Source organism: Bos grunniens, chromosome 14 (genome assembly GCF_055505025.1).
Source record: "Bos grunniens cultivar Pamir isolate PY7600 chromosome 14, Bosgru_T2T1.0, whole genome shotgun sequence".
Lineage (NCBI taxonomy): Eukaryota > Metazoa > Chordata > Mammalia > Artiodactyla > Bovidae > Bos > Bos grunniens.
Genome location: NC_141178.1, coordinates 11,736,737 through 11,764,138, shown reverse-complemented (window position 1 = coordinate 11,764,138; position 27,402 = coordinate 11,736,737). Strand labels below are relative to the sequence as shown.

The following is a 27,402-nucleotide window of genomic DNA, read 5'->3' as shown; positions in this document are numbered from 1 at the left end:
AAAAGTGAAAAAGAAAGGAAAAAGAACACTTGTCTTTTTGATGAAAGCTTTATGGAATAAAATTTGTATTTAATCAGAATGACTACCTAGGACCCTTTTCTGATGTTGAAAGCATGGCGTCTTAATCTAAAGGAAGTGGAATCGTTAAATCTCTTTTTGTGATTTAACTCGGTTAGTGTATGTGAAATACTTCCAAAATACATTGTTTTTTAAAAACAATGGAACCTATAAAAAAGATAGTATGATGCTAGATAGAAATGTTGAAATGACTGATGTTTTTTAAAACTTCCATTTTTGGTTGGCATAAATTTCCTTTAATAATTTCTACATTTCCAATAGGATTTAATTTTGAGGTTTAACGTATCAAGCCAGTATTATGTTTTGTAATTTTAGTAATTCTGGATTCCAGGTCATTTAAGATGAAAATGGAAATGCAAAATTTACTTAAGTAATTTAATTTTCTTCTTCTGTAACATCTAAGTCTTCATCCTCTTCATCATCATCTTCTGTTTGGTGATCCTTTCTTAGTCGACAGGTCAATACCTGTTAAAAGTTAACATGTTTTAAAAATCACTGACTTAAAAATATTTTTACATGCCTGGTATCTTTTTTAATGCCCTGATAGATAAGAGTACATAGAACAAATATCAGAAAAATGTCCATAAATAATAATCTTTAGTAATGAAAATTCTAAATTATGAATTGTCCTTAAAGGTTTAAAAACAATCACAAAATTTTTTCATTCATGTTATTTTTTTGAAGAAAAGTGTGAAGTTAGCTATTTGAACTCCAGTTGGATATCAGTACTTTGATAACATACTTCCAGAGAAAAGTACATTATAAATATTAAAAATATTTTAAGTTAAATAATTCTTAGGTCACAAAAACATGAGAGTCCTCAAAGGGATGGCAGAACACAAGGATATTTCAACTAGGCAAAAATATTAAACGTTGAACCTAGTGTGATTTAAAATTAATGAGATGAGAATCTGAATTCATGACATGGCTTTCATTTCTGATTGTTGCCACTTGGGTCATCCTGCTTCGCACTTTTCAGAGGGTGACTATGCCTCCCAGGGGACATCTGCAGTGTCTGGAGACACCTGATTGTCACGACTGGGGGAGGGTAAGGGCATTACTGAACTGTGGGTAGAAGCTGGGAATGCTGCTCAGCATCTGTACAATGCACAGGACAAGATCCCTCACCGCGCCCCGGCCCCCTCCGCCCCAAATCATCTGGCTCAAAGTTAACAGTGCTGAGGTTGAGAAACCTTGGCATTATGTAGTCTAAAGTGTTACACAGATCTTGGCTAACCTAGGTGATACTGTTAGCTCTAAATAGTCAAAATTCTCTATGTACTATATACTATAGATTTATGGAATTTATGTGCAAGGCACTTAGTACTGGAATAATAAAAGTATAATTTGGTTAGGGGGAGAGAAGTGTAAGTTAAAAGCAGTAAATAAGTGCTTAGAAGATAAAACAACGTGCTGGGTCACATTACAACTGAATGCTCAATTTTAAATTCTGAAGACTAGATATGCAAAAGATCATAGCTTTCTAAATCAGAAGTTGGCAAGCTAAAGCCCAGTTTGTCTTGTTGCTATAAATAAAGTTTTATTACAACATGTTGATTTGTTAATGTATTATTTGTGGCTGCTCTTGGTTGGGGCAGAGACTATGTGGTCCACATAACCTGGTATTTTCTCTGTGGCCCCTGAGAAAAAAGGGCCTACTATCTATCCTACTCTAGATATCAGGTACCTCAGGTTTTCTGGATATAGAAGAAAAGAGAAAATTGATGCTTTACCTAAGGATACGTGCTTCTGGATCTATGATAACATTCAGGAAAGGTCCTTTTTAGGTATAATTTCCAGTAAGCCATGCTAGTGGGATTCAAATCCTAGGCAGCTTGATTTCACAATCTGTGATCTTCACATTATAGCACAGAACAAATGTAAATTAGCATTCTCCTATCCCTTCTACCTCTGCTCCCAAATGTTCTGCTTCAGAGAGTCATTATCTTTCAGATAATAAAAGAAATATCAATAATAGAGCAGAACCTAATGCAGTTTTACATCATTTTATATAGAAGAGGGGAAGAGCAGGTTATTCAAGATCCTATGATTTAAGGGAAACATTTTTAGTACTGAACAATTCAAAAGGCAGTAGCTTACATTCCTTAAAATTACTGTTTCTAGCTCACCTGTCCTGTTCCAGATACACACTTAGCAGACAATGATCTTTGAAGAGGTGACTTCGAATTTGCTCTTACAATATCTAAACGGGATGAATAATCTTGCGGATACAGAGAATGTCGGAAAACCTGTTGCAATGATAAAACAATGTTATACATTAGATAACTAAACTGGAAATCTAGAAAGTCACATTCCCTTTAGTTCAGAATTTGTTTAAGCAACTCCCCTCCCCAATCCTGCCCTGGGGACATTATTTAATTTATTGTAAATTTAAAACAAATATTAAAAAAATATTTTACATTGAAAAGATGTAAGCTAGAAAATTCTACTGAACCACGTAAAATGATGGGTCCTGAAACAGTCACTTAAGAGCTTTTACTTGTGAAACGTGAAAAGTTCCTGCCTTCAAAGAGCATGCAAGCCAGTGAGACAGTAAGTCACACCTTTGATTCTTTCTGTTCTGCCTATCCTCAACTCAACAGTTTAAATTCACTACAGTGCTGTCCCAGTATATCACAGAAGAGTAAATGAAGCCATTCTATGAAATTCCAATCTCAGTAGCATCTGGAATGCCATTGCTTGTCAGTTCTTTTTCCTGAAAGTAGGTCCAACTATTACTGCACTCTTAAGCTTCCTTATCTTTTATACCACTTTGTAACATAAAACAGGCAAGTCTATCAAATGTGAATTTCTTCATATTCCCTCATTTTCCCCTCAACTCTTTATGCTATCATTTTGCTTTTTTAAAGCAAATGTGATTATGACTCTCCAACAGTGCATTTTCCCCTTAGCTAAAACTTCAACAAACAAAAGCTTGCTCTTTTTTCTGCCTTTTTTTTAAACATTAAAGAAGTACAGCATATAAAAGCAATCAAGGGATGAAACTTAACAAAAGAGGTTAAGACTTGTGTTTTAGGGCAATTCAGGCATATTGATAATTAGGTTATTTAACAGTTTTACTGAAGACCCAATTATATTTTGGTGCTAGACGTGGACCCTGCCATCCTGGTATGATATCAAAAGTGGATGACTGAAGTCACTGGTATTTGGAAGAAATACATTTTTGTTAAAACAACATTCTTTGGATTTTCTAACAAAGATAAAAGTGGGAAATGGAAGATAATATACCACCCTTGGGATAAAAGTCTAAACCAGTTAAATATTAAATCTATTGCAAAAGAACATATTTACAGGAATATTTATTGGCAATACTGCATTTTCCAATATATGGTCCAAGATCTTTTCTAGGAGTGAGTCTCAAGATCTGAATATGCTCTGAACTGAATGTACAGAGGTGATCTTTTGAAGGGGAATATGATAGTACTTTTAATGTGAAGAACAAATCAGTTAAGATGGTTTCTGATATAACTGGATGTAAAATACTAGCTGCTATCTGAATAAATCAGCAATTCTCATGTAGTAAGGACTACTACCTAAGAATAGGAAATTATTTCTCTGTCCCTCTCTGCATCTTTTCTCTACTTGTTTCCAAGAGACTTTGTATTTAAAGGGTCCTTCCTCTCCTTAGTAGCTGATGTAATTTTACTTTGGCTTATCCCACACAACTCTTCCCCAGACTGCTTTCCTCTCCTTTCCACAAGTTACGGTATCATAATGCATTATACCTCAGGACCTTTGTATAACTATCTGTACTCTGCCTGAAATTGTAGACAGGGATTCGACATATCCTTCAAACTGTCCCTCAAACTTCTGATTAAGAGATCATTCTTTGATTCTCCAGATAGGATCCTCCATCACATACACTCATTTGCACAACAGTATGTTATCTCTCATTTTTTCCTTCATATTATGAAACATCTTTTTTTAATGCCTGAACTCCTTTTTTAAGTTTCTGCTTTTTGACAACTTGGACCAACTCTATAGTGCTGAAGCCTCAGCACTCAGAACAGTGTCTGGCATATAACAGATGCTCAGTAAACAGTTGACGAATGTACACAAGTGTCTCCATTTTAGAGATAAGCAATGAAGTGTGAAGAAATTAACTTGCTCAGTAGTGCCCCATTGGAAAAAGGGGGCAAGTTGATACTCAAAAACACATCTAGACAACACTGAGATTTTGAGTGTTTATGGATCTCTCCTACAAGCTACCTAGCTAGCTGATGAAGAATAGTGTTAAGAGAAGTGGTAAAGGAAATGCTGTGACAAAAAAAGATACCTAAGACCTGTGGAACGAGAAAGAAAATCTTTGGGTCCAGAGGGCTTGAGGAACTTGAAACTGCATTAAGTCAAGGGTGTTAGAAAGTGGAGAATGAAAATACTTGTAATGGGAACTTTAACCTTATAGGGAAAGTAGGGGATCAATTTTAAACCTGCCACTCAATGCAGTGTTTCTTACAGGAAATAGTTCATCTCACTCACCAAGAACCATGCTTCTGGCAGCACAGATAGGATAAAAACAGTGTCTGTAGTCAGACTACTGTTTGGCTTCCAGCTATTTTACTAGCTATGGGATCCTCTGGAAAGTTCCTTAGCCTCACTGCCTCAGTTTTTTCATCCGTAGAAATGAGGACATAAGTACTTTTATTAAAATTCATGGTAGGATTAAAATAATACAGTGAAAATGCACAGGTCAGTAGCTGGTTAAAGTAATCACTATAAACATTTGCTATTTTATAAATTAACAGTTAAAAGCTTGATGATAATTTTTAAAAAAAATAGGATGTAAAAAGTGAAAATTAAGAAAGCTTTAGTAGGGAATAGAAACCATTCTATTAACAAATAGAAATATGATTGTGTATGCTTTACTGAGGTAAAAGTGAGATCAGATTTTGGCATTGGAAAACATATACTAAAACATGTACTTCATTTTGGCCAAGCTGTATAGTCTGGTTTTACTGAATTCACGTTTCTTGAAACCAGTGGAGTAGTGGGAAGTGAAGCCTTGGGGGATCTCGATAGATAGAATTACTTAAAAAATAAATGGATCCTTGAAAATTATGGAATTAACTTATATAATTAAAAAATTTTGGCTGTATCTTGAGAATACATGGCTGTTCTCACTTCTACTGTAGAGATATATGGACAAAGTACATCTTGAATATTTAAGAGTTAATATTTGCATTTAACTATCAATACAAAGGAAGCCTGGAGAACCAGTATTGCCTGGAGAATCCCAAACATTGGAGCCTGGCAGGCTACAGTCCATGGGGTCACAAAGAGTTGGACACGACTGAGTGAAACACACCCACCCCCTGCCTACACACACACAGCCACACACAGACACCACCTCCCCTCCACCTATATACAGATCTACACATTTCATAGGTTACAGATTAAGTCTCACAAAACTAGTTAGAAGCCAGATTCTGCTCTCTGACTAGCTAAGTGGTCAAGGGCAAGTTGTTACCTAAAGCCTCTACACCTGCTTTAGTTGTAAATGAATGAATGCTCACAGCACTTGAGTTACAGGAGTGAGTGAGAAAATCCATGCAAAGCTTTCGGTGTTGTGCGTGGCATAAACACTCAAATTTTGGCTTAAATCAATAAAGAGTGTTTTTAACACACATAAGTGACTTACACCATTAGTCAAAACAATACCTTATTTCACATTATGGCTTTGTTTCTATGTTTTACTAGATATTAATTCTTCGAACTTAACTATGGTTAATTAGAAAAGTTAACTAGAAAGTCATAAAGGTTCAGCTATTTGGAACTGCATAAAATGACATCTAAACCACAAAGTGTAATTTAAGACATTTTTACCCACACTAAAATGGTTTCTTTTAAATATTTCCATATCAATAGAAGAACTGAGCTTAGATAGACACAGTCCTACCTCTAAATCTTCTTCTTCATCAATCTTTTGTATATTTTGGTAGGCAGCAGTGTAGACCTCTAAAGCTTTGCCGTGAAATAACATTTCAATAGTGATGAATTCTGAAAATATAGTCTGAAAAAACAAGGATTTGAATGTAAACAAATTGCTTCGTGAATTTAGTAGAGTTATTCTCTACTATAGTCTTGACATTTTATTAAATAGAGGTTTTTCAACAGGGAAAATGAAGTACAAACGATAATTGGAATAAAAATAGTTGCAAATATCTTTTGCAGCAAAACTTTAAAATTACACAAAATATTTAGTATCTTATTATTTACTTCCATTTTTAAGTATGTTCTTCTATTAGATATTTACGTTTAAAAAAGATGTTTGTCACTACATCACTAAATGTCACTATTAGCTAAAGAAGTTCAGTTCTGAACCTGTTTTTTTAGCAACTCCAACTGGTGTTTAAAAGAATGTTTTTAGGCAAGAATTCCATCCTAACATATTTATATGTTGCTTGTATTCTCCAGCCACAATTCCTACTCCCGAAAACAGCACGATACATTTGCATAGAGCTTTCCAGTTTACAAATATATGACATGCTCAGTATTGCTCATAGCTACAATATTAAGACTTGGGTCTGATTCTTCAAGGCCATAGCTCCTGCTCATTGTACTGTGCTGTTTTCCCTGGACTCAATTATTTCCTTGGCAAATACACTGCAGGTAAACTCTTATCAGCAAGATGTTGACAACTTTTGGTCGGGAAGGCTATGAGAAAAGAGAATGAATGAGGATGTGCACACTGATCTAAGCAGGGGTGAGAGAACTGGTAGGCAGGGAAAGTATGTAAGCCAGATACGTTTTCAAAAAAATTGGATCTCATGCTTCTATCATCTTGTCTCTTATCAAAATAAAAAAATTGGAGCATTAACGTGGAGAAGTGGACAGAATAAGAATAGGATAGAAAATATGCAAGCATTGTCCTTAAAGGGGCAGTACAGATGAAATGGGTTAGGCTCAAAAGCAATAGTCAAATACTCATTTCCTTCATTTCTGCTCTCCTGTCTTAACCACCCAGATAGGAGTGGTCCTGCACCTTGGAAAATAGCCATACAGCTATCTTGTAGTATCATGTTTAGAAATAATTTTCCGCAAATAAATACACCTTTCAGTGATCACATGTAATGTGCTAATCAGCAATGGGTCAGTATGGTAAGAGACAGGCATTCAAGGAGTTTCGTTTCTCCGCTTTTCAATTTTATTTTGTTTGACAAGAAGGCCATTTGGGTGGGTACTTCAATTTTATTGGTGGGGGGTGGGGAAGTTAATGGAATTCTCTACTCATTGGCAAGTATTCTGTAAAGCAGGTAGTACAATAGTTAAAAATAGGGGCTCTGGATTAAGATAAACCTGATTTCAAATCAGGGGTTCCCAGATGGCGTTAGTGGTAAAGAACTCGCCTGCCAATGCAGGAGACATAAGAGATGCAGGTTCAATTCCTGGGTAGGGAAGATCCCATAGAGGAGGTCATGACAATCCAGTCCAGTATTCTTGCCCGAAGAATCCCATGGACAGGAACCTGGCGAGCTAGGTCCACGGGGAAGCAGAGTCGAACACGACTGAAGTGACTTAGCACGACTTCAAATCAAGACTGAAACAAATCAGCTGTGTAATATTAAGCACTTTATCTGTTCTTCTTCCTTAATTTCAAAATCATAGGTTTTGCCGTAAGGATTAAATGTAATCCAAGTAAAAGTATAGTATGGTTACTGGCTTAGAGTAAGTGCTCAGCACAAGTTAGCTAATTTTATTGCTAAACAAGTAAGCCAGATAAATGAGAAACTGTTCCTTATGTAACATTAAAACCTCCATCCTGGTTTAACTGGAAAGCAGAATATTTAACAAAAAAGTCATTAAAGGTCTTGTTAACAATTTTTGCAAATAAAGGTACAATGACAGCTCTCCAGAGTAAAGGCTATTCATTGAATGATTTCAGGAGAACTTTCTATTCATTTGAAAATAATAAATTTAGACATAGCTGCTTCAGACCATATGTAAAATCCAACTGCATAAGCTATTTAAATATTTAAAATACTAAAAAATCATACAAAGACTAGAAGAAATTACAGCAAATAGTTATATAAACTTGGGGATGAATACTTCTTTCTAAACATGACACCAAGGCAGAAAGAGAAGACTAATAGATCTGGCAGCAAAAATAAGACCATAAGGTGGCAAAAACATACCATAAACAACAAAATGGGAAAATATATTTCAACATATCTTCTCTTGAGTATAATGGGTTAATTTTCTCAGTCTGAAGAGTTTTTAAAAATTAACCAAAAATGCCAACACACTAAAAATATAAGCTAAGGTCAAGTGAGAGTAATTTAGTGTCATTAAATATATGAAAAAACACTCTTCCTCAATAGTACTAACTGCAAATTAAGATGATACTGATTTTTCACTATCAGATTAGGTACTATTAAAAATACTACTACTCAACATTGTTACACTGGGTGCTCGTGTAATGTTCTGCAGAATTGTAAATTAGTCAAAAGATTTGTGGACAGAAGTTATAAATAGCTATCCAAATTGAAAGTGTGTATGCTCTTTGAACAGAATGCTACTTCCGGTAATTTATCCCCCCCACCCCAAAACAACTGAACCAGCAAAAAGGCCGATGTTTAATGATGCAATGAGATCTATAATAGCAAAAATAATCTTAGATGTCCATCAACAGGTGATGGTTAAACATATGAATATATCCATATAGCTATACTATTCTCCATATAGTATAGCAAAATACTATATGGGAATATCAAAAAAGGACAATATGGATCTTTCTTAGCACAAACATATCCACGATATATTAAATTTTAAAAAGAGATGCTACATATAGTGTGGTCCCACTTAAATATAACTGTATAGGGGTAACAGTATTGCCTTTTTCATAAGACACTGTGAGGAAGAAATGAGTTTATCCACATAAAATGCTTAGAATGTGTGGCATAGGTAATGTCTTAAGAAATATCTGTTGTTGTCATTCTCCTTAGTATATTTCTTGTGTATGTTTCATAGAAAAAAGGTCTGGAAGGATATAAACCAAGATGCTGATTATTTCTCAGTAGGGAATTATGTTTTCTTCCACAATTTTATGAAAATTTATGGTAATTTTATAAGAAAAATAAAGCCGATAAAAACTAAATCTTGAAGATGTTTCTTGTTCACATCAGCTACTTTACCAGTACTGAACTGCTATCCCTATCTGTCCCTGGAATGACTCCTGATCAAGATCCTTTTCATAGGTCAGAAAATTCCCTTGACAACATATATAACTCATGACTTTTCCTATTACATGGGAAACAAATAGAACTCTGAGTTTTCTTCCACATTCTGTACAACTAAGTTCATAGCAACTTCTCTCAGAAAGACAAACACTTTGCAAGGTTTGTATGAAGTCTTTTACTAAGAATTGTGCTACCTTACTAATTAACGCTGCTACTAAAATTCAGATGGACTTGTTGATAAACCCCACCTCATAATTAATACATTATGAGCAGTGTTCACTACTGTCAATCATTTCTATCCTCAGAGAGATTTAAGCACCCACAAGTTCTGCTTCCATCTGAAACAGTTGCCTGAAAACAGGTAACAATAAGAACACTCTTTAAAAAAAAGAATGTTCTGTGTCTGTTTCTCCCAAAATATGAGTGGCACCAATGATTTTTTCCAAGAATTTGTCTCATAAATAGAAGTGTTTGTCAGAGATGCTAACATCAACATAGCAGTACCTGAATACTGTTTTTATCAGAACTAAGAGTGTGGTAAAGTAGCCCTTTTTATCTGATTTTTAAGGCTTTTGGGTGTAGGATTTGTGCATCCTTATCATAAAACATCTCAAATGAGGCTTAACTTTGAAAAGGAACAATTTGACAGATAAGGAGGAAAGATACAGAAAATGGAGATTCATAATCCTAACAGACTGGACTGGATTTCTGGAACTCGTAATTCTGGGATTTTGATAGAGTTTGTATTAAAAGTGTACATTTTCACAGATGACATGATCTTATATATAGAAAATCCAAAGGAATATGCAAAAAACTATCAGAGTTAATAGAAGACTTCTACAGGGTTGTAAGATATAAGGTTAGTAAACAAAAATCAATTAAAATTCTGTGTATTTGCAATGAACAACTGAAATGAAATTAAGTAAACAATTCCATTTATAGTAGCATCAGTAATTATGAAATACTGAGGAAAAAGCTTAAAAAGCACAAAACATACATTATTAAAGTCTTTAACTAAACGGAAAAACAGCCCATGTTCATGGATTAGAAGAGTTCATCTTAAGAAGGCAGTACTCCCTGAACTGATCCACAGAGTTGACGCAATCCCTATCAGAATTTGGTGGCTCAGACGGAATCTACTTGCAATGGAGGAGATCTGGGTTCAATCCTCTGGAGAAGGGAGTGGCTATGTACTCCAGTATTCCTGCCTAGAGAATCCCAGGGACAGGGGAGTCTGTCAGGCAACAGTCCATGGGGTCACAAAGAGCAGGACATGACTGAGTGACCACGCATGCACATGCGCACGCTGTCAGAATCCCAGCTGACTTGTAGAAACTGCTAAGTTGATTCCCAAATTCATATCAAACTACAACAGATTCAGAATAATCGAAAGAATCTTAAAAAGGAACAAAATAGAGAATTTATACATCCTGATTTTAAAACTTACTACAAAGCACTGTTAAAACAGTATGGTACTGGAATAAGAAGAAGGAAATGGCAAACTACTCCAGTATTCTTGTCTGGGAAATCTCATGGACAGAGGAGCTTGGCAGGCTACAGGCCATGGGCTCCAAGAGTCAGATATGTTAGTGACTAAACCACCACCATACATAAATAAAAGAAAATGGAAGTTCAGAAATAAAACACATCAACTAACTTTCAACAAGAGTCCCAGGACTTAAAAAACAGTCTCTTCAATAAATCATGCTGGAACAACTGTGCTGACAGATGGAAAAGAATGGGGTTTAACTTTCAGTTCACGTGATAACATAAAAATTAACGGATCAAAGACTTAATAGTGAAAACTATGACAGTGTTAGAAGAAAACCAGGATAAATCTTTATAATCTCAGTTTTGGCAATGGATTCTTAGATAATGACACAGTCCACAGAATTCTCCAGACCAGAATACTGGAGTGGGTAGCCTTTCCCTTCTCCAGGGGATCTTCCCAACCCAGGGATTGAACACAGGTCTCCCACATTGCAGGTGGATTCTTTACCAGCTGAGCCATCAAGGAAGCCCAAGAATACTGGAGCGGGTAGCCTTTCCCTTCTCCAGGGGAACTTCCAGACCCAGGAATCGAACCACGGTCTCCTACATTACAGGCAGATTCTTTGCCAGCTGAGCTATTTGCTACTGCTACTGCTAAGTCGCTTCAGTCGTGTCCAACTCTGTGCAACCCCATAGACGGCAGCCCACCAGGCTCCCCCGTCCCTGGGATTCTCCACGCAAGAACACTGGAGTGGGTTGCCATTTCCTTCTCCAATGCATGAAAGTGAAAAGTGAAAGTGCAGTCGCTCAGTCGTGTCTGACTCCTAGCGACCCCATGGACTGCAGCCTACCAGGCTCCTCCATCCATGGGGTTTGCCAGGGAAAAGTACTGGAGTGGGGTGCCATTGCCTTCTCCGAGCTGAACTATCAGGGCAGCCCAAAGATAAACCGGACTTCACCAAAATTAAAAAGCTTTGTGCTTCAAGGGATACCATCAAGATAGTGAAAAGAACTCACAGAATGGAAGGAAAAAACTGCAAAACATTCGATAAAAGATTTGCACACAATATAAAAAGAACTCTTAAAAATGAAATAAAAAAGAAATCCAATTAAAATAATCTGAATAGACATTTTTTTCTCAAGGAAGATATACAAATGGCCATAAACATCAGCAGGAAAATACAAATCAAAACCACAATAAGATACCACTCTACACTCATTAGTATGGCTATAAGGAAAAAGCTTGGTGAGCAACAAGTATTGGGGAGCATGCAGAGAAATCGGAAGCCTCATATAATAGTGGTGGGAAAATACAGTGGCATAGCCATTTTGGCAAACAGTCTGGCAGTTTCTCACACAATTAAAGACAGAGTCACCTTATGAGCCAGCAATTCAACAGGGTATATGGTTGAACTAAAGTGAAAAATGTCTAAGAGAAATGAAAATATGTCTCAACAAAAACTTGTACATGAATGTTTATATCATTAATAATGATAGTGAAAAGGTAGAATATGGTAATATCCATACAATGGAATATTATTCCACCATACAAAGGAATGAGATAGATACTGATACATGTTATACCATAGATAAACCTTGAAAGCACGCTAAGTGAAAGGAACCAGTTATGAAAACCATGTACCTTATGATTCCATTCATATGAATTGTACATTCAGAACAGCCAAGTCCAAAGAGACATGAGATTAGTGATAGTTGCTTAGGCCGCGGGGCTGTGGGAGCAGGGAGGTAAAAGCTAAAGTGTCCTATGCCTCACCCTGAGATGATAAGAATGTTCCAAAACTGAGTGGTGATGGTTGTAGGTATCTGAACATATTAGAAACTGCTGAGCTGTATGGTGAATTGTATGGTATATGAATTATCTCTCCTTTTTTTTTGGTTTTCTCCTATTTTTTCTTTTTTTTTTTTGTGACTGCCACAAGACCTCCCTCTTCTAGGAGCATGAGACTGCAGGCAGAGCGTGGAAGCATGTTTTTCCTCCGTGCACCCTCCACCGTGCAGTGCCTTACGCCCTGTCCTGCTGTGTCAGGAAATCCCAGGTTGCAGTCGGGAATTCTACATTCACTGTCTCTGCTCCAGTTTTGTAACTAGTGGTGCTCATGGGATTATAAACCCCCTGTAGAGTTGGCCAGCATGCAAGCAGAACATGGAAGTGAGCCCAAAGATCAAAGATTGCCATATGTGAAAGAGAAGTGTGCAGGCATGAAGAACAGCGGTAGGGGGAGGAATCGGGCTCCCAGGTCGCTAAAGAAGCCGTTAGGTGGCAATGAATCAGGCATATCTCACAAGTCTCCAATCTCCTTTTTCAGATTAAAGCTAATTATTTCAACCTTCCTTCCCTTCTCCCTCAATTTAAGAGAGGATGCCGGCAGTTACGTTATGCCCTGCCAGTGCTCCCCAATGTCAGCAAAAGGGCTGTCTCAGGACAGCCTCCTACAGAGCTCTTCCTCAGTAGCGATCTACATTACACTCTGAGTGCTGAATTGACAGGCTTACTTTTTTTTTCTTTGACCTTCAGGACCAAAGTAGAGATCTTTGAGACTGGCTATCAGAAAAAATCAAAGTTCTGGAATCCTATGAAACTATGATAGGAAATTAAAAAATATAAAGGGACAAATAAATATTTCATTGATTGCAGAGAGGAATGGTGCAATTAAGTGGCAGATAATGCTAATTTTACTGATAAGGGGATTTTATTGATAAGGGCATAACTTTTGAAAGAAGGATAACTTGTTAGTAAGTTATAAAAATAACAAAAAATACTTCTCTTTAAAAGCTGTTCCAGAAGAACTTGCAGTGAGTGAAAAGGGATCCTTAGATGACTTTTTTAAAGGACACAACATGGTCTTAAGTAATCCTCCAAATCCTTCCAAAATATTGATGAAAAAGTCACTGAAGACCATCTTTAGGTTTGGGGATTTAGGAGGGAGGCTCTGGAGGAAGGGCATATATATATAATTATGACTGACTTGCATTGTTGTATGGTAGAAACCAATACAACATTGTAAAGCAATTATCCTCCAATTAAAAAAATACCATCTCCAGTCCAGTAACCTGAATGTCTACTGATGTGTTACAATAAAATAAGGCTATTCTTCCTGTGACACTCAACTATGGTGGATGCAAGTTTATGTGGTTAGCTACTCTTATTTATTTGATAATGTAGGAATTAGAAAGCTACAAGCCAAAAAAAATTAGTAATAGTGTTAGGGGAAGCACACTGACTGAAACTGCCCACTCTGGCCAGGCACCATAGTAACTATTTGCATGAGTTGTTTTACGACAGGAGGTCCTGATAAGGAATAATAATAATAAGCCACCACAATAGGAAGAGTTCAGGAAAAGACAAAAGGAGATACCACATGTCTGACCACCTCCCAGAATCCTTCTCTCTAGCACCCATCTTGGCTGAACAAGGCAGGCACCACCAGGGAGTACTCTGAGTCCGAATAAAAAAGACGACCTGGACACTAATCCCATCACCATAAAACGTGAGACTGCAAGCCATGTCACAGAGCTGTTCTCCTGGGTTCCCTTACCCTGCTGCTCTCCACCCGCGGGCCCCTTCCAATAAAACTTCTTGCTTTCCCAGCACATGTGTCTCCTCAGACAGTTCTTTTCCGAGAGTTAGACAAGAGCCCAGTTTCAGGCCCTGGAAGGGGTCCCTCTTCCTGCAACAATACTGTATAGTCATGGAAAGCACAGGTTTTTAAAATATGTAATTGGCTTATAGTTCAGACTTTGAACTGTGGGCTGTGATACTGCCTTATATCTTTGCTTAATCACCTCACTTTCATGGTAATATCCACACAATGGAATATTATTCTACCATTAAAAGGAATGAGATAGATACTGGTACGTAGTATACATAGATGCTACACTATGGGGTTGCTATAAAGATTAAAAGGTAATTTATGTAAAGTGCCTGGACTAGTACCTGATACATAAAAACATAATAGACTTTATTTTTCTGTGGTTAATAGTATTTTTGATAACATCTGAATATCTGGCCTCTGGTTGGGAATGTAGTTCCTTTATATATGGTTGTTTCCATAAGAAAATAACATTTGATATATTTTGTTTATATCTTTCTCACACAGACTTATGTGCTAAAGAAAATCAGTAATTTAAATTTTTCATAAATTTAAATAAAAAATTAATTTAGAATACATATTTTGGACCTTAATAGTTATTTTGTTACCTTTATATCCTTTATTTTCTGCTTTTCAAAATTGTCAATAGTTTCCTCCAGATGACGAGTTGTTCGGGTAGCATCCATTGTAGCTCTTTGTAATTCGGTTTCTGCCTACAGAAGTATTCCCCAACCAAAGACACAAAAAACAAAAATCGTCAGAATCCTTTTGATTGAGTCTTTCTGTAAATGCTACCTTTGTAAATACAGTGTTGGCTTTTTGTAAATGTAGTACTATAAATGCATTTGTAAATGCAAGACTGGCTTTTTGCCATAAGTGTATATCACTCAAAAATACATATTACTACATAAAATAAAGCGATCTATATGATAAACACAGAATAAAAAACTTTAAATTTATCAGATTATATGATTCATGATCTCAAAATTCCTTCCCTTTCTTTATACAAACCATTTTTTTTCCCGCTATCTCCCTTGTTTGATTTACTGTAAAACTATTTTCTATATTTTCTACTGCTTTCCCATATTTCCAGTCTCTGCCATTTACTATCCTCTCGTTTTCCTCTATCTCTCTCCCCTTTAACCCTTTGTCCTGCCAAAAGACCTGTGACTTTAGTATTTTCAAATACTAATTCTAGTTCAAATTCTAATTTTCAAATACTATTTTCAAATTCTAATTCAAATACTAATACTAGTTCCCCAAATGCATGAAATGTTTCTACTGCTATAATATCCTAATCAGGTAGAGTAGAATATACATGTAAAGAAGGTTGAGCACCAAAGAACTGATGCTTTCGAACTGTGGTGCTAGAGAAGACCCTTGAGAGTCCCTTGGACTGCAAGGAGATCAAACCAGTCAATCCTAAAGGAAATCAACCTGAATATTCATTGGAAGGACTAATGCTGAAGCTCCAATCCTTTCGCTACCTGATGTGAACAGCCTGATTGGAAAAGACCCTAATGCTGGCAAAGATTAAGGGCAAGAGGAGAGGGGGTGACAGAGGATGAGATGCTTGGATAGCATCATTGACCCAATGGACATGAGTCTAAGCAGACTTCAGCAGACAGTGAAGGACAGGGAAGCCTGGTGTGCTGCAGTCCATGGGGTCACGAAGAGTCGGACATGACCGAGTGACTGAACAACAGCAGCAAAGAACATACACTACAAATGCTTATTTCAGTATGAATATTCTTATAAGCTAGTAACATTGCACTATTACTACTTAGTTAATGCTTATTACAAAATATAGACATACATACACACCAATAACTAATAAATTAGATGGAAAGTCTAATTACAAAATATAGACATACATACACACCAGTAACTAATAAATTAGATGGAAAGTCTAATGCTTTGCTCCAAAGTACTCATACTGGTTAGATTCACACTGTACAATCAGTATGGTAGCCACTAGCAACATGTAGCTATTTACGTTTAAATTAATTAAAATTAAAAAGCTGGTTATTTTAGTTGCCATTTCATGAGCTCAACAGCCATATATATAGCTGCTAAGTCACTTCAGTCGTGTCCGACTCTGTGTGACCCCACAGACGGCAGCCCACCAGGCTCCTCCGTCCCTGGGATTCTCCAGGCAAGAACACTGGAGTGGGTTGCCATTTCCTTCTCCAATATATATAGCTAGTGGCATGTATTTCTCTTTAAAATATCTCTTCCTTAATGACAACAGTTGTCCAGAAATATTGAAAATTTTTTGTTGAATAAAACATGTTTTAAAAACATGGCCCAATTTTCTGATTAAGTTCTAAGAATGTTTTGTTTCCTATGTTAGTATTATGTTCACTTAAAAGTATCACATATCATCATTTTAATAATTATTGCATAGAAAAAATCTGCAGTTGTAAGTAAAGTTTTGTGACACATAATATTATAACATTTACACTCTTTCTTTCTTTTTTAAGAAAATGTATAAATGGAAATAAAGTAAAAGGGTTTACTATGGGGATCCATCTCTTGACACATCACTTTATTACCCACCTGTGACTGAAATTTTTCATAAAGGAAAAACACATTTCAAGTAGAACAATTTATTCCAATAAATTAAAATCATATGCTCTGACAGAATTATATCCTCTTGCAATCAGACTATACATTAATTGTAACTTATATTGATTATATACTCTTAAAACTAGGTTAATTCAGATATACAATTTCAAGAAACTAAGCTTTAAAACATATTCATATATATCTGTGTGTGTACATTTGCTGTAGAGGGTGTAAAGTTTTCCTGCATAATTTTACATGCAAACTTTTAATCATAACCAGTAATCGAAAACAGTTCACTTTATTACTGGGCTTCGGATTTTTAAAAATATAACTATCATAGGATTTATTATTATGAAAAACTTTCTAGATGTTATGATGTGTATTAACCTTTTACTAATGAAAATATTCAAGCAGAGTATTTTTCTAATACAGTTCAATACATGTGACTCATGAAATTCTTTACCATGACCACTTAATTTTGACATGTGTTTTCCTTCCCCGTTTTTTGACAGTTTCATTTTAAAATTTGGAAGGGTAGGTTGAGCTGGTTAAACTAGGGAAGAGTAGGAAGCAGAAGCCACAGCGGCGACATCTGTATCTTAATCTCCTACCACCCTCCACAACGGTTTTTCATTCCTTGAAGTCTCAAATCCTTTCACTCCACATAACTACTTGCCCAAAGTTACACACCTATTTTTAGGAAAGTGGACACAGATCTGTATTCCTTCCTTTTGTTGAAAATTCTTCAAAATCATATAATGTACTAATTTGGGTAGGAGATAGTTTTGATTAAAATATTATAATGCTTTATGAATAAAGGTATCAGTGTATTTAATGAAATTGGTCTGAGTGCAAAATGGCCTATAAAAGAGTGAGCCAGATTGGTGTTTTTCAAACTGTGCTGCAGGAAACTTTTCAGAAGCTGCCAGGGGCCTTGGGAGGGGTCCAGGTAGTGTACTAGGATTCTTCTTCACCCCAGCCTCTTATACCTCTGTATTTAACATACTGAACTTTAATGTGTTTCAATAGTCAGAGTAATTTTAAGGGTCATCCTGGTAAATATTCTCTGATGCTATATAGTGGATGCATTTATATGTAGACTGTCCTTTATTTTCTAGTATCAGGTTGTCAAAATCATGAGACATAAGAAAGCATGGGGAAAGGAGGCAGCAGGGTAAGCTGAAAGTGAAATGAAAGTCGCTCAGTCCTGTCTGACTCTTTGCGACCCCACGGTCTATACAGTCCATGGAATTCTCCAGGCCAGAATACTGGAGTGGGTAGCCTTTCCTTCTCCAGGGGATCTTCCCCACCCAGGGGTCAAATCCAGGTTCCCTGGATCAAACCCAGGTCTCCCACATTGCAGGCGGATTCTTTACCAGCTGAGCCACCAGGGAAGCCCCACAGTAAGTACTTTCTATACAGTTGTACCTATCGCAGTTGCTTATAATTAATCAGGTGCTATTTTTCTTTTTTTGTTTAGTTTTGAATAGGCTCATTCTAAGTTTCAGAAATAATCATTCTTAACAGAAGAGCCCTGTAACAGTAGACAAGCCTATTAAGACTTGTGTCAAGCTGTGAATCTCAATACCTTGGAATATCCTAAGGGTCTTTGGCTGGAAGTTATAACTGCAGTTTCACAAAGTAGTTGTTTTTTTAAGACGAAGAGAATTTTACTGGGAAAAAAATAGTTTGTTCCTTTTCTCAAATGCAGGGCTGAGAAGGCATTGATATATTAGGATTAATAACAGATCTTTAAGTTACTTTTATAATTAATATTTAGTCATCAATCATTTTTAATGTAAAAGATCTTAGAATTTTGTATGTACTCTTTATAAAACGTCTATACGTATGAGTGTTTTAAATTTTGAATATCTATTGTGGAAAACAACACAAGAGGACTGATTTAGGTTGTATATTCTCTTTAACTAACTTCCATAGTAAGCATTTTAAATGTCTGTGTTTCTTTTCAAACTTTATATTCATATTCTTTGCACATTTAAAGTATAAATGCATAATTTTCATATATATTTACTTTTGTACAGCATACCTTACAAAATATTTTTTTAACGACCAAAATTCAAAGGATACAATAACATGTCGATCAGATGGGTTTCTCTGACGTGTTCTTTCTAACTGAGTTAACTGTTTAGCTTCTCGATTCCTTGCTGTTAATGTTGCTTTGAGATCATCCTGCAAAAAGACATTTTTTTTGTTAATAAATATCTCTGACTTAAGAATAAAATACACACTTCTTTAAGAATGCAAAAACATTCCCTATTTGATCCAGGCATCATTACCACTGGAATTATTACTACATTACCAGTGTGTGTCTTTGTATGTAAGACTATCTGCATGTATGTATTTAATATCCTATTAAATAGTGACAGAATTGCAGTGCAAAATTATATATATATATACACACACACACACATACATATATATGTATATACACACATAAAAATTTTTGCTTGTGGTGGTAGTTACATGTATATACACATTTATTAAAACATTTAAAACAGGAGAATTTTACTGCATGTAAATTATACCTCAATAAAATTGATTTTAAATACAGAACTTTTGGAATGTAATATCTACCATGGTAACCAGAATTAATAGTACTGTACTGCATTCTGAAAGTTGTTAGGAAACTAGGTCTTAAAAGTTCTCATCACAAGGAAAAAAATTTTTTAACTATGTATTGTGACAGATGTGAACTAGACTTATTTAATCATTTCACAATATATACAAACATCAAATTGTTGTGTTGTACTTCAAGAAAAAATTTTTAAAAAAAGCTTTGTCACATTGACTTTTAGTTTGCATGTTACTGCTTGCTTTAAAACAAAAATATAAGAATATTTAGTAAAACAATTTCTGTCCATATATTCTTCATGACTATAAATATTAAATACTTTAAAGTTTCCACAATAAACAAAATAATGCTATGATGCTATAGTAGTATATAAAAATACTTCATTATTCTCAAAGTTCTAAGAAATAATGCTTCAGTGTAATAAGAATCACTGAACACTACTCTGTACCTTTTACTAAGTAAGTAGACTATGGACTGAGGTTTGTGATCGTGACATTGTACAGGAGACAGGAATCAAGACCATCCCCATGGAAAAGAAATGCAAAAAAGCAAAATGGCTGTCTGGGGAGGCCTTACAAATAGCTGTGAAAAGAAGAGAAGTGAAAAGCAAAGGAGAAAAGGAAAGATATAAGCATCTGAATGCAGAGTTCCAAAGAATAGCAAGAAGAGATAAGAAAGCCTTCCTCAGCGATCAATGCAAAGAAATAGAGTAAAACAACAGAATGGGAAAGACTAGAGATCTCTTCAAGAAAATCAGAGATACCAAGGGAACATTTCATGCAAAGATAGGCTCGATAAAGGACAGAAATGGTATGGACCTAACAGAAGCAGAAGATATTAAGAAGAGGTGGCAAGAATACACAGAAGAACTGTACAAAAAAGATCTTCACGACCCAGATAATCACGATGGTGTGATCACTCAACTAGAGCCAGACATCCTGGAATGTGAAGTCAAGCGGGCCTTAGAAAGCATCACTATGAGCAAAGCTAGCGGAGGTGATGGAATTCCAGTTGAGCTATTTCAAATCCTGAAAGATGATGCTGTGGAAGTGCTGCATTCAATATGCCAGCAAATTTGGAAAACTCAGCAGTGGCCACAGGACTGGAAAAGGTCTGTTTTCATTCTAATCCCAAAGGAAGGCAATGCCAAAGAATGCTCAAACTACCACACAATTGCACTCATCTCACACGCTAGTAAAGTAATGCTCAAAATTCTCCAAGCTAGGCTTCAGCAATACATGAATCGTGAACTTCCTGATGTTCGAGCTGGTTTTAGAAAAGGCAGAGGAACCAGAGATCAAATTGCCAACATCCACTGGATCATTGAAAAAGCAAGACAGTTCCAGAAAAACATCTATTTCTGCTTTATTGACTATGTCAAAGCCTTTGACTGTGTGGATCACAATAAACTGTGGAAAATTCTTCAAGAGATGGGAATACCAGACCACCTGACCTGCCTCTTGAGAAACCTATATGCAGGTCAGGAAGCAATAGTTAGAACTGGACATGGAACAGACTGGTTCCAAATAGGAAAAGGAGTACGTCAAGGCTGTATATTGTCACCCTGCTTCTTTAACTTCTATGCAGAATATATCATGAGAAATGCTGGGCTGGAAGAAGCACAAGCTGGAATCAAGATTGCCGGGAGAAATATCAATAACCGCAGATATGCAGATGACACCACCCTTATGGCAGAATGTGAAGAGGAACTCAAAAGCCTCTTGATGTAATTGAAAGAGAAGAGTGAAAAAGTTGGCTTAAAGCTCAACATTCAGAAAACAAAGATCATGGCATCTGGTCCCATCACTTCATAGGAAATAGATGGGGAAACAGTGGAAACAGTGTCAGACTTTATTTTTCTGGGCTCCAAAATCACTGCAGATGGTGACTGCAGCCATGAAATTAAAAGACGCTTACTCCTTGGAAGGAAAGTTATGACCAACCTAGATAGCATATTCAAAAGCAGAGACATGACTTTGCGAACAAAGGTCCGTCTAGTCAAGGCTATGGTTTTTCCTGTGGTCATGTATGGATGTGAGAGTTGGACTGTGAAGAAAGCTGAGTGCCGAAGAATTGATGCTTTTGAACTGTGGTGTTGGAGAAGACTCTTGAGAGTCCCTTGGCCTGCAAGGAGATCCAACCAGTCCATTCTAAAGGAGATCAATCCTGGGTGTTCTTTGGAAGGAATGATGCTAAAGCTGAAACTCCAGTACTTTGGCCACCTCATGTGAAGAGTTGATTCATTGGAAAAGACCCTGATGCTAGGAGGGATTGGGGGCAGGAGGAGAAGGGGACGACAGAGGATGAGATGCCTGGATGGCATCACTGACTCAATGGACGCGAGTCTGAGTGAACTCTGGGAGTTGGTGATGGACAAGGAGGCCTGGCGTGCTGCAATTCACGGGGTCGCAAAGAGTTGGACACGACTGAACGACTGAACTGAACTGAAGTAAGTGTTGGTTGCTCAGTTGTGCCTGAGTCTTTGTGACCCCATGGACGGCAGCCCTCCAGGCTCCTCTGTCCATGAGATTTTCCAGGCAAGGATTCTGGAGTGGGTTGCCATTTCCTTCTCCAGGGCATCTTCCCAACCGAGGGATCGAACCCGGTTCTCTTGCACTGCAGGCAGATTCTTTACCAACTGAGCTACAAGGGAAGCCCCCGCTAAAAGGACAGTTATTGGAAACCTTGTATGTTTTGCCAGAATACCTAATAATAATTGAAAAAAATGAATTTACTTACTCGCTTCATTTTTACAATGGTTCCATAAGCTTTCAAAGGTTCAACTACTTTGGCTTCAAGTCTTTCAACCTATTGAGAATTATTATAAAATATAACTGGAAAGAAACATAGACATATCAAAATTTAAATTGTGAAATAAAACCTATGCTGTCTAACTGGACCATAATCACTATATTGATTAATATTTGAAATTTTTAAAATTTCAATAACATTTATAAGTAAAAAAATAATTTCTGGAAATTGGTAATACTCAGAATCTAAACTCAAATACATTAAAAACTGTGAAGGTGTGCAGCAGCAATCAGAGCTTTGTTAAGTTTTAAGGTGTCTCAGATTTTATTGCAGCTATACGTTCAGTGTGTTTACCACTTGAATGGATACTTTACATACATTATATCTGAAACGTAACAGCCCAACCTTCCAGATAAGGAAATCGAAGCTGAAAAATATAGCATACTGGAAACATTTAAAACAAGTGAATCCTGAAAAGAAAAAAAGCCTAGAGACCACTGTATTAACTGTAATTTTTTTTTTTTCTGGGAAGACATTTGTAAATTATCAAAGCTTAAAGAACAAGATAAATGGTCTCAGTGTTACTGAGCTGTCAAACTATGTGGTCAATCTCTCTTTTATGTAGAACTAAACAGTTTTCTTAAACATTGCAATATTTATGAGTTTGAGTAATTTCTCCTTTTACTAATAGCACTAGTGGGAGGCACTAAAGAAATGGATTTTTTTAAAAAAGGCAAGTATATAGCTATTTGTATAAATATAAGAAAAACAAGTCCTGGACATTAAAATTTTCTTTTTCAGGATAGGTAATACAAGATGACATATATTTAATTGTTTAAAATGAACATGTATTACTTTTCTAGCAGAAAAAAAGCTTTATTTTGCTGATACATGTTTTTATAATCAGTGAGTATATATATCACTTTAAAATGACTTTTGTTTAGTTTCTATAAACAGAATGTATATGAATACTTCATTTTAAAAGATTTTAGGAAAATAGAGATCAAGTTCTCACTAAGCATTTAAATATTAGGAATCCTAAAAACAAATCCATGAATATTCAGGATTATTTATTCCATTTCAAATAATCCATACACTGGTTATTCAGTGTAAAGATTAGCTAAATCTTTTTCTGTTCTCCTTTTTGTAGCCTACCTTTTTTGTTCATTGTTCTTTAGCACCTCCACCATTTGGTAAGCAAGGGAAATAAAGAGGAGAACACATGTAAATCAATTCACTTTGCTATTCGATAAATAGCATAAAGATTTTCTAGCAAGGGGCACTGAAATTATTGGCTAAAGTAGGATTTTAGGATTATCTGTGAGCATAAACTACCTAGGAAACAGTCAAGTTCCCAGTTACACGTAGCTGAAAGTTTATTACACACAAAACACCATATGAGAAGAACCCACAAGTTTCCCCAAAGTAATTAATACTCAAATTTCTGTATCATTGGCAGTTATAGCTTCAAGTTATAGCTTCATTATCTTCTTTTTGATTTCAAGGGTTTTTTTTGATAACTGAAATTTGTTTTAGGCTTTTAAAAAGGACCAAACGCACAAAAGAAGGAACACAGCTCAAAAGCCCGGCAGCTTCTGACAAGTTAAAAGTTAAAGTGAAAACTTCTGACCTGAGTCTTGAACCTTAACATAAATACAGGTGAAAGTGCTAAGGAGGTGTTACAGTCATGGGCTGGGCTTTCCTGGTGGCACAGGGGATAGATAGGGGTCCAGGCGCCAATGCAGGGGACACGGGTTGCATCCCTGGAGTGGGAAGATCCCACACACAGAGGAACCACTAAGCCCACATGCCACCAACTTCTGAGGCCGCCTGCTACAACTACTGAAGCTCTTGGGCCTAGAGCCCCATCTCCACGACAAGAGAAGCTACTGCGTGTGATAAGCCTGCTGGCTCCAAGGAAGAGTAGCCCTCCTGGCCCCAACTAGAGAAAACCCAGGGAGCAATGAAGACCCAGCACAGGCAAAAATAAATAAATAAATAAATAAATAAAATTTTAAAAAGTGAATGGGATTTAACAGTTTAAACAATTACAACGCCATCTTTTCCCCCCTGTCCTTTCTGGGTGGAGTGGGGAACTTCACAAAATTTCACTGTTGATTGTAGAAGAAATCAGTGCACTTTTTTTTCCCCCTCCTCTCAATGAAACAGCTCAACTTTCCAGTGCACGGAAGCAGCAACAAAGATCTCTTGTCCAGTTACTACTTATCTATACACAGTACCACTCCCAATATCTTCCATCTCCAGATATACTACTTTAAAATACACCTACCTGCATACAAGACACAAGCCATGCTCCTTTTATTGCCTCGGGTACTATGTTTACTATCCCCTGTAAACAGCCACCCCTTTGGCTAAAAGCTGGCAAATGAGGTGGGGAAATTCAGGACTTCAAGACACCCTAGAGGTTAGTTTGAAAACGGTAAAAATTACAGGAAGCTTCCCTTAAGACTCACACAATGCTACCGACATGACAATGCACGTTTATCATCAAATGTGTGATCGCCACTGCAGTTAGGTAGATTACACGTCTTCACGGCTCCGTCCACCACTTCAGGGCTCACTCATTAACAGGACGCTGTGACCTCATTCCATACCTCGGCTTGTCGATAATCTTGAAGTTTGGCAAACTCGTCAGCAAAGTTTTTCAGGCCCTGCTTTAAGTGCGGGGTCTCGGTAGAGGCATATACGTTGATTTCGTTCACCAGGAGGTCCGCTTTGTCTCGCAGTCGGGCGGTTTTCCGCACGTAAGCAGCAAAAATCTGGCACAGCTCTCCGAAATGTTTCTCCACATTGGTGACAGCATCTTGCAGTTGTCTGGTCTGAGCGTCCCTAGAGAGAAAGGAGACACAAAAAAGGCAAATCATTCTCATCTGATGAGATGACTTCATCTTCGTGTTACACGTGATGACGCCAACATTCCCGGGGGGCGCAGTTTGCAGCTTCGCGGGCGCAAACCTTGAAGCAACCCCTGCGTCTCCTCCGGGCCCCCATCCCGGGCCTGGCCTGCACATCCCGCAGTGCAGGCGCCCCGAGCGGCCCCGCTGGATCAGCGGCAGAGTTGGGCCGGCGCCCGGGGACCGTGTTGGGGAGGCGCCGCCAGGGCCCGCCGCGGCCCAGTGTGGTCGGCCCAGAGCGTGGCGGGCGCTGCTTGGAGCCCGATGTGAGGGCCCTAACTCGGTCCGGTGGCTCAAGGAGGAAGGCTCCGCGCCCCGACCCGAGCCCTCGCGTGTGTGTGTGTGTGTGTGTGTGTATGGTCGGGGGACCCCGGGCCGCTGCGGGCCCCGGCGGCGGTTACCGGTTTTCCAAGCTGCGCCTCAACATGCTGCCTCGCTCACGGCCGGAGACCCCGGGCTGAGACCCAACGACAGGGTCTCGGCGCCCGGACGTGCGCCGGGGCGCGAGAGCCCGCCCCGTGCGCCACCGCCGCCTCCGCCGCCGCCGCTAGGGCCTCGGAGTTTCCACGGCAACGCGGCGCGCGCCCCCGCGGCCGGCATCCGGAAGCGCGGGAAGGGCCCGGATACGGGCACGCGCGGGCGCGCCCACGCGCGTCCACTGACCCCCGGCGTCCCCCGCGACTCGCGCCCGGAAGCGCGGGAAGGGCCCGGATGCGGGCACGCGCGGGACGCGCCCTCCCGCGTCCGCCCGGGAGTCCCCCCGCGGGCGAAAGCCTCTGGAACGTTGGCGAACGGTTTGTGGCGCCGGGCCTCTGTCCCTCCTGAGGTGCCCCGCCACCAAACTTCCGCCTCTGTCCCCGCACTCTGGGCCGGGAGCACGACCCGGTAACGAGGAGGGAGATGAACCGAACGCCGGTGGGGCGGGTTTCGGCTGAGTCGTAGAACCTGCGCTCCGCTTGTCCACGTCTCCGTGTGGAGGCCGAAAGTCCGAAAGTGTAGGCTCTTGCAAGGAGCAGCGCTTTCCGCCCTGTTCATTTCTTCAGCAAATGTTTACTGAGCTGCTTTTGTGGGAAAGAGAATGTTCCACCCTGGGAATAATAATCAATACAAAGATAAGAATCCGCCCCTCACACCCCACCTGCCCTAAAGGGCCTTAGAGTTTAATGAAGAGACAGATAGACCTTAGCGATATACCCCAAGATAACAAACTGTGGTGTTGGAGAAGACTCTTTGAGAGTTACTTGGACAGCAAGAACCAATTGGTCCATCCTAAAGGAAATCCGTCCTCAATATTCATTGGAAGGACTGATGCTGAAGCTGCAGCTGATGCTGAAACTCCAGTACTCCGGCCACCTGACGCGAAGAACTGACTCATTAGGAAAGACCCTTGATGCTGGGAAAGATTGAAGGCGGGAGGAGAAGGGGAGGACAGAGGGTGAGATGGTTGGATGGCATCACCGGGCAGATGGACATGAGTTTGGGCAAGCTCCGAAACTTGGTGATGGACAGGGAAGCCTGGCGTGCTGCAGTCCATGGGGTCACACAGAGTCGGACACAACTGAGTGATGGAACTGAACTGAACAAACAAAACCCCATGTCCTTGGCCTTCGCTTGTTCTCCTCTTCCAAATAAACACTAGGAGACTAAATCTCGGCTTTCTGTCTTTCAAGAACCCTCCTGTGACAACTTGGACACCTCCGTCTTGCAGGCAGCGTTAGAGCCCCTTCCAGGGCGGTATATTCCATTGATTTTGTACTGTCTCCCAGTTTAGACTTTGAGCTCTTGGACGCAGAGGAAAGGTAATCTTGGTCTTGTAATCCTCAGCAATATGTGCTGATAAAAGTTTGTTTTGGGCAGAGGGATGTCCCCAGTCTTTTGTTACCTTTCTTACAGAACTTTTCTTCTCTCCTGTTAGGAAGTATGCCTCTTCTCCCCCTGCATTCATTCAGCAAGTTGTCCTTTGAATACCTGATGTGTTTCAGATATTATGCTGGCTCTGAGTATGGCGTGGTAACTGAAAACCGGAATAACAGAGCCCACAGTCTCCTCCAAGGGACAGACTAATCAAACAAACAGATGCATGTATGTGAGATTGCAACTAAGATTGCACCATAACATTGCAACATGTAAGACTGCAACTGTTGTATGCAGTTTTTGTACATAGCAACTCACTGCAAAACCTAGCGGCTTACAGCAGT

General features: G+C 38.4%; 1 protein-coding gene across 10 annotated transcripts; it reads right to left on the bottom strand.

The window, feature by feature from the left end:
• Positions 1–291: 291 nt before the first annotated feature.
• Positions 292–25,761, bottom strand: CIBAR1 (CBY1 interacting BAR domain containing 1). 10 transcript variants are annotated; one of them, XR_015140149.1, is made up of 8 exons: positions 25,606–25,761; positions 24,905–25,139; positions 22,278–22,346; positions 18,993–19,135; positions 14,986–15,090; positions 5,996–6,109; positions 2,208–2,327; positions 292–543 (listed from the first exon to the last, which is right to left on the bottom strand). XR_015140149.1 is itself a non-coding variant. In XM_086335277.1 (8 exons), the coding sequence occupies exons 1-8, from the start codon at positions 25,629–25,631 to the stop codon at positions 454–456; spliced, it is 861 nt and encodes a 286-aa protein (XP_086191403.1). In that variant the 5' UTR covers positions 25,632–25,761; the 3' UTR covers positions 292–453. The 10 variants fall into 10 exon arrangements, 8 of the variants coding, with proteins under 8 accessions (XP_086191403.1, XP_086191404.1, XP_086191406.1 ...); XM_086335277.1 differs by having other exon boundaries at positions 19,034–19,135; XR_015140150.1 differs by lacking the exon at positions 5,996–6,109.
• Between the last annotated feature and the right edge of the window lie 1,641 nt (positions 25,762–27,402).

Excerpts from the sequence above, each read along its gene's own strand:
- CIBAR1 (XM_086335277.1), bottom strand. The coding sequence starts at position 25,631 with ATGTTGAGGCGCAGCTTGGAAAACCG. Across the intron at positions 25,140-25,605 it reads AGGCGCAGCTTGGAAAACCG|GGACGCTCAGACCAGACAAC; the intron begins GTAACCGCCGCC and ends CTTTCTCTCTAG. Across the intron at positions 19,136-22,277 it reads CCATTGTAAAAATGAAGCGA|GATGATCTCAAAGCAACATT; the intron begins GTAAGTAAATTC and ends GTCTTTTTGCAG.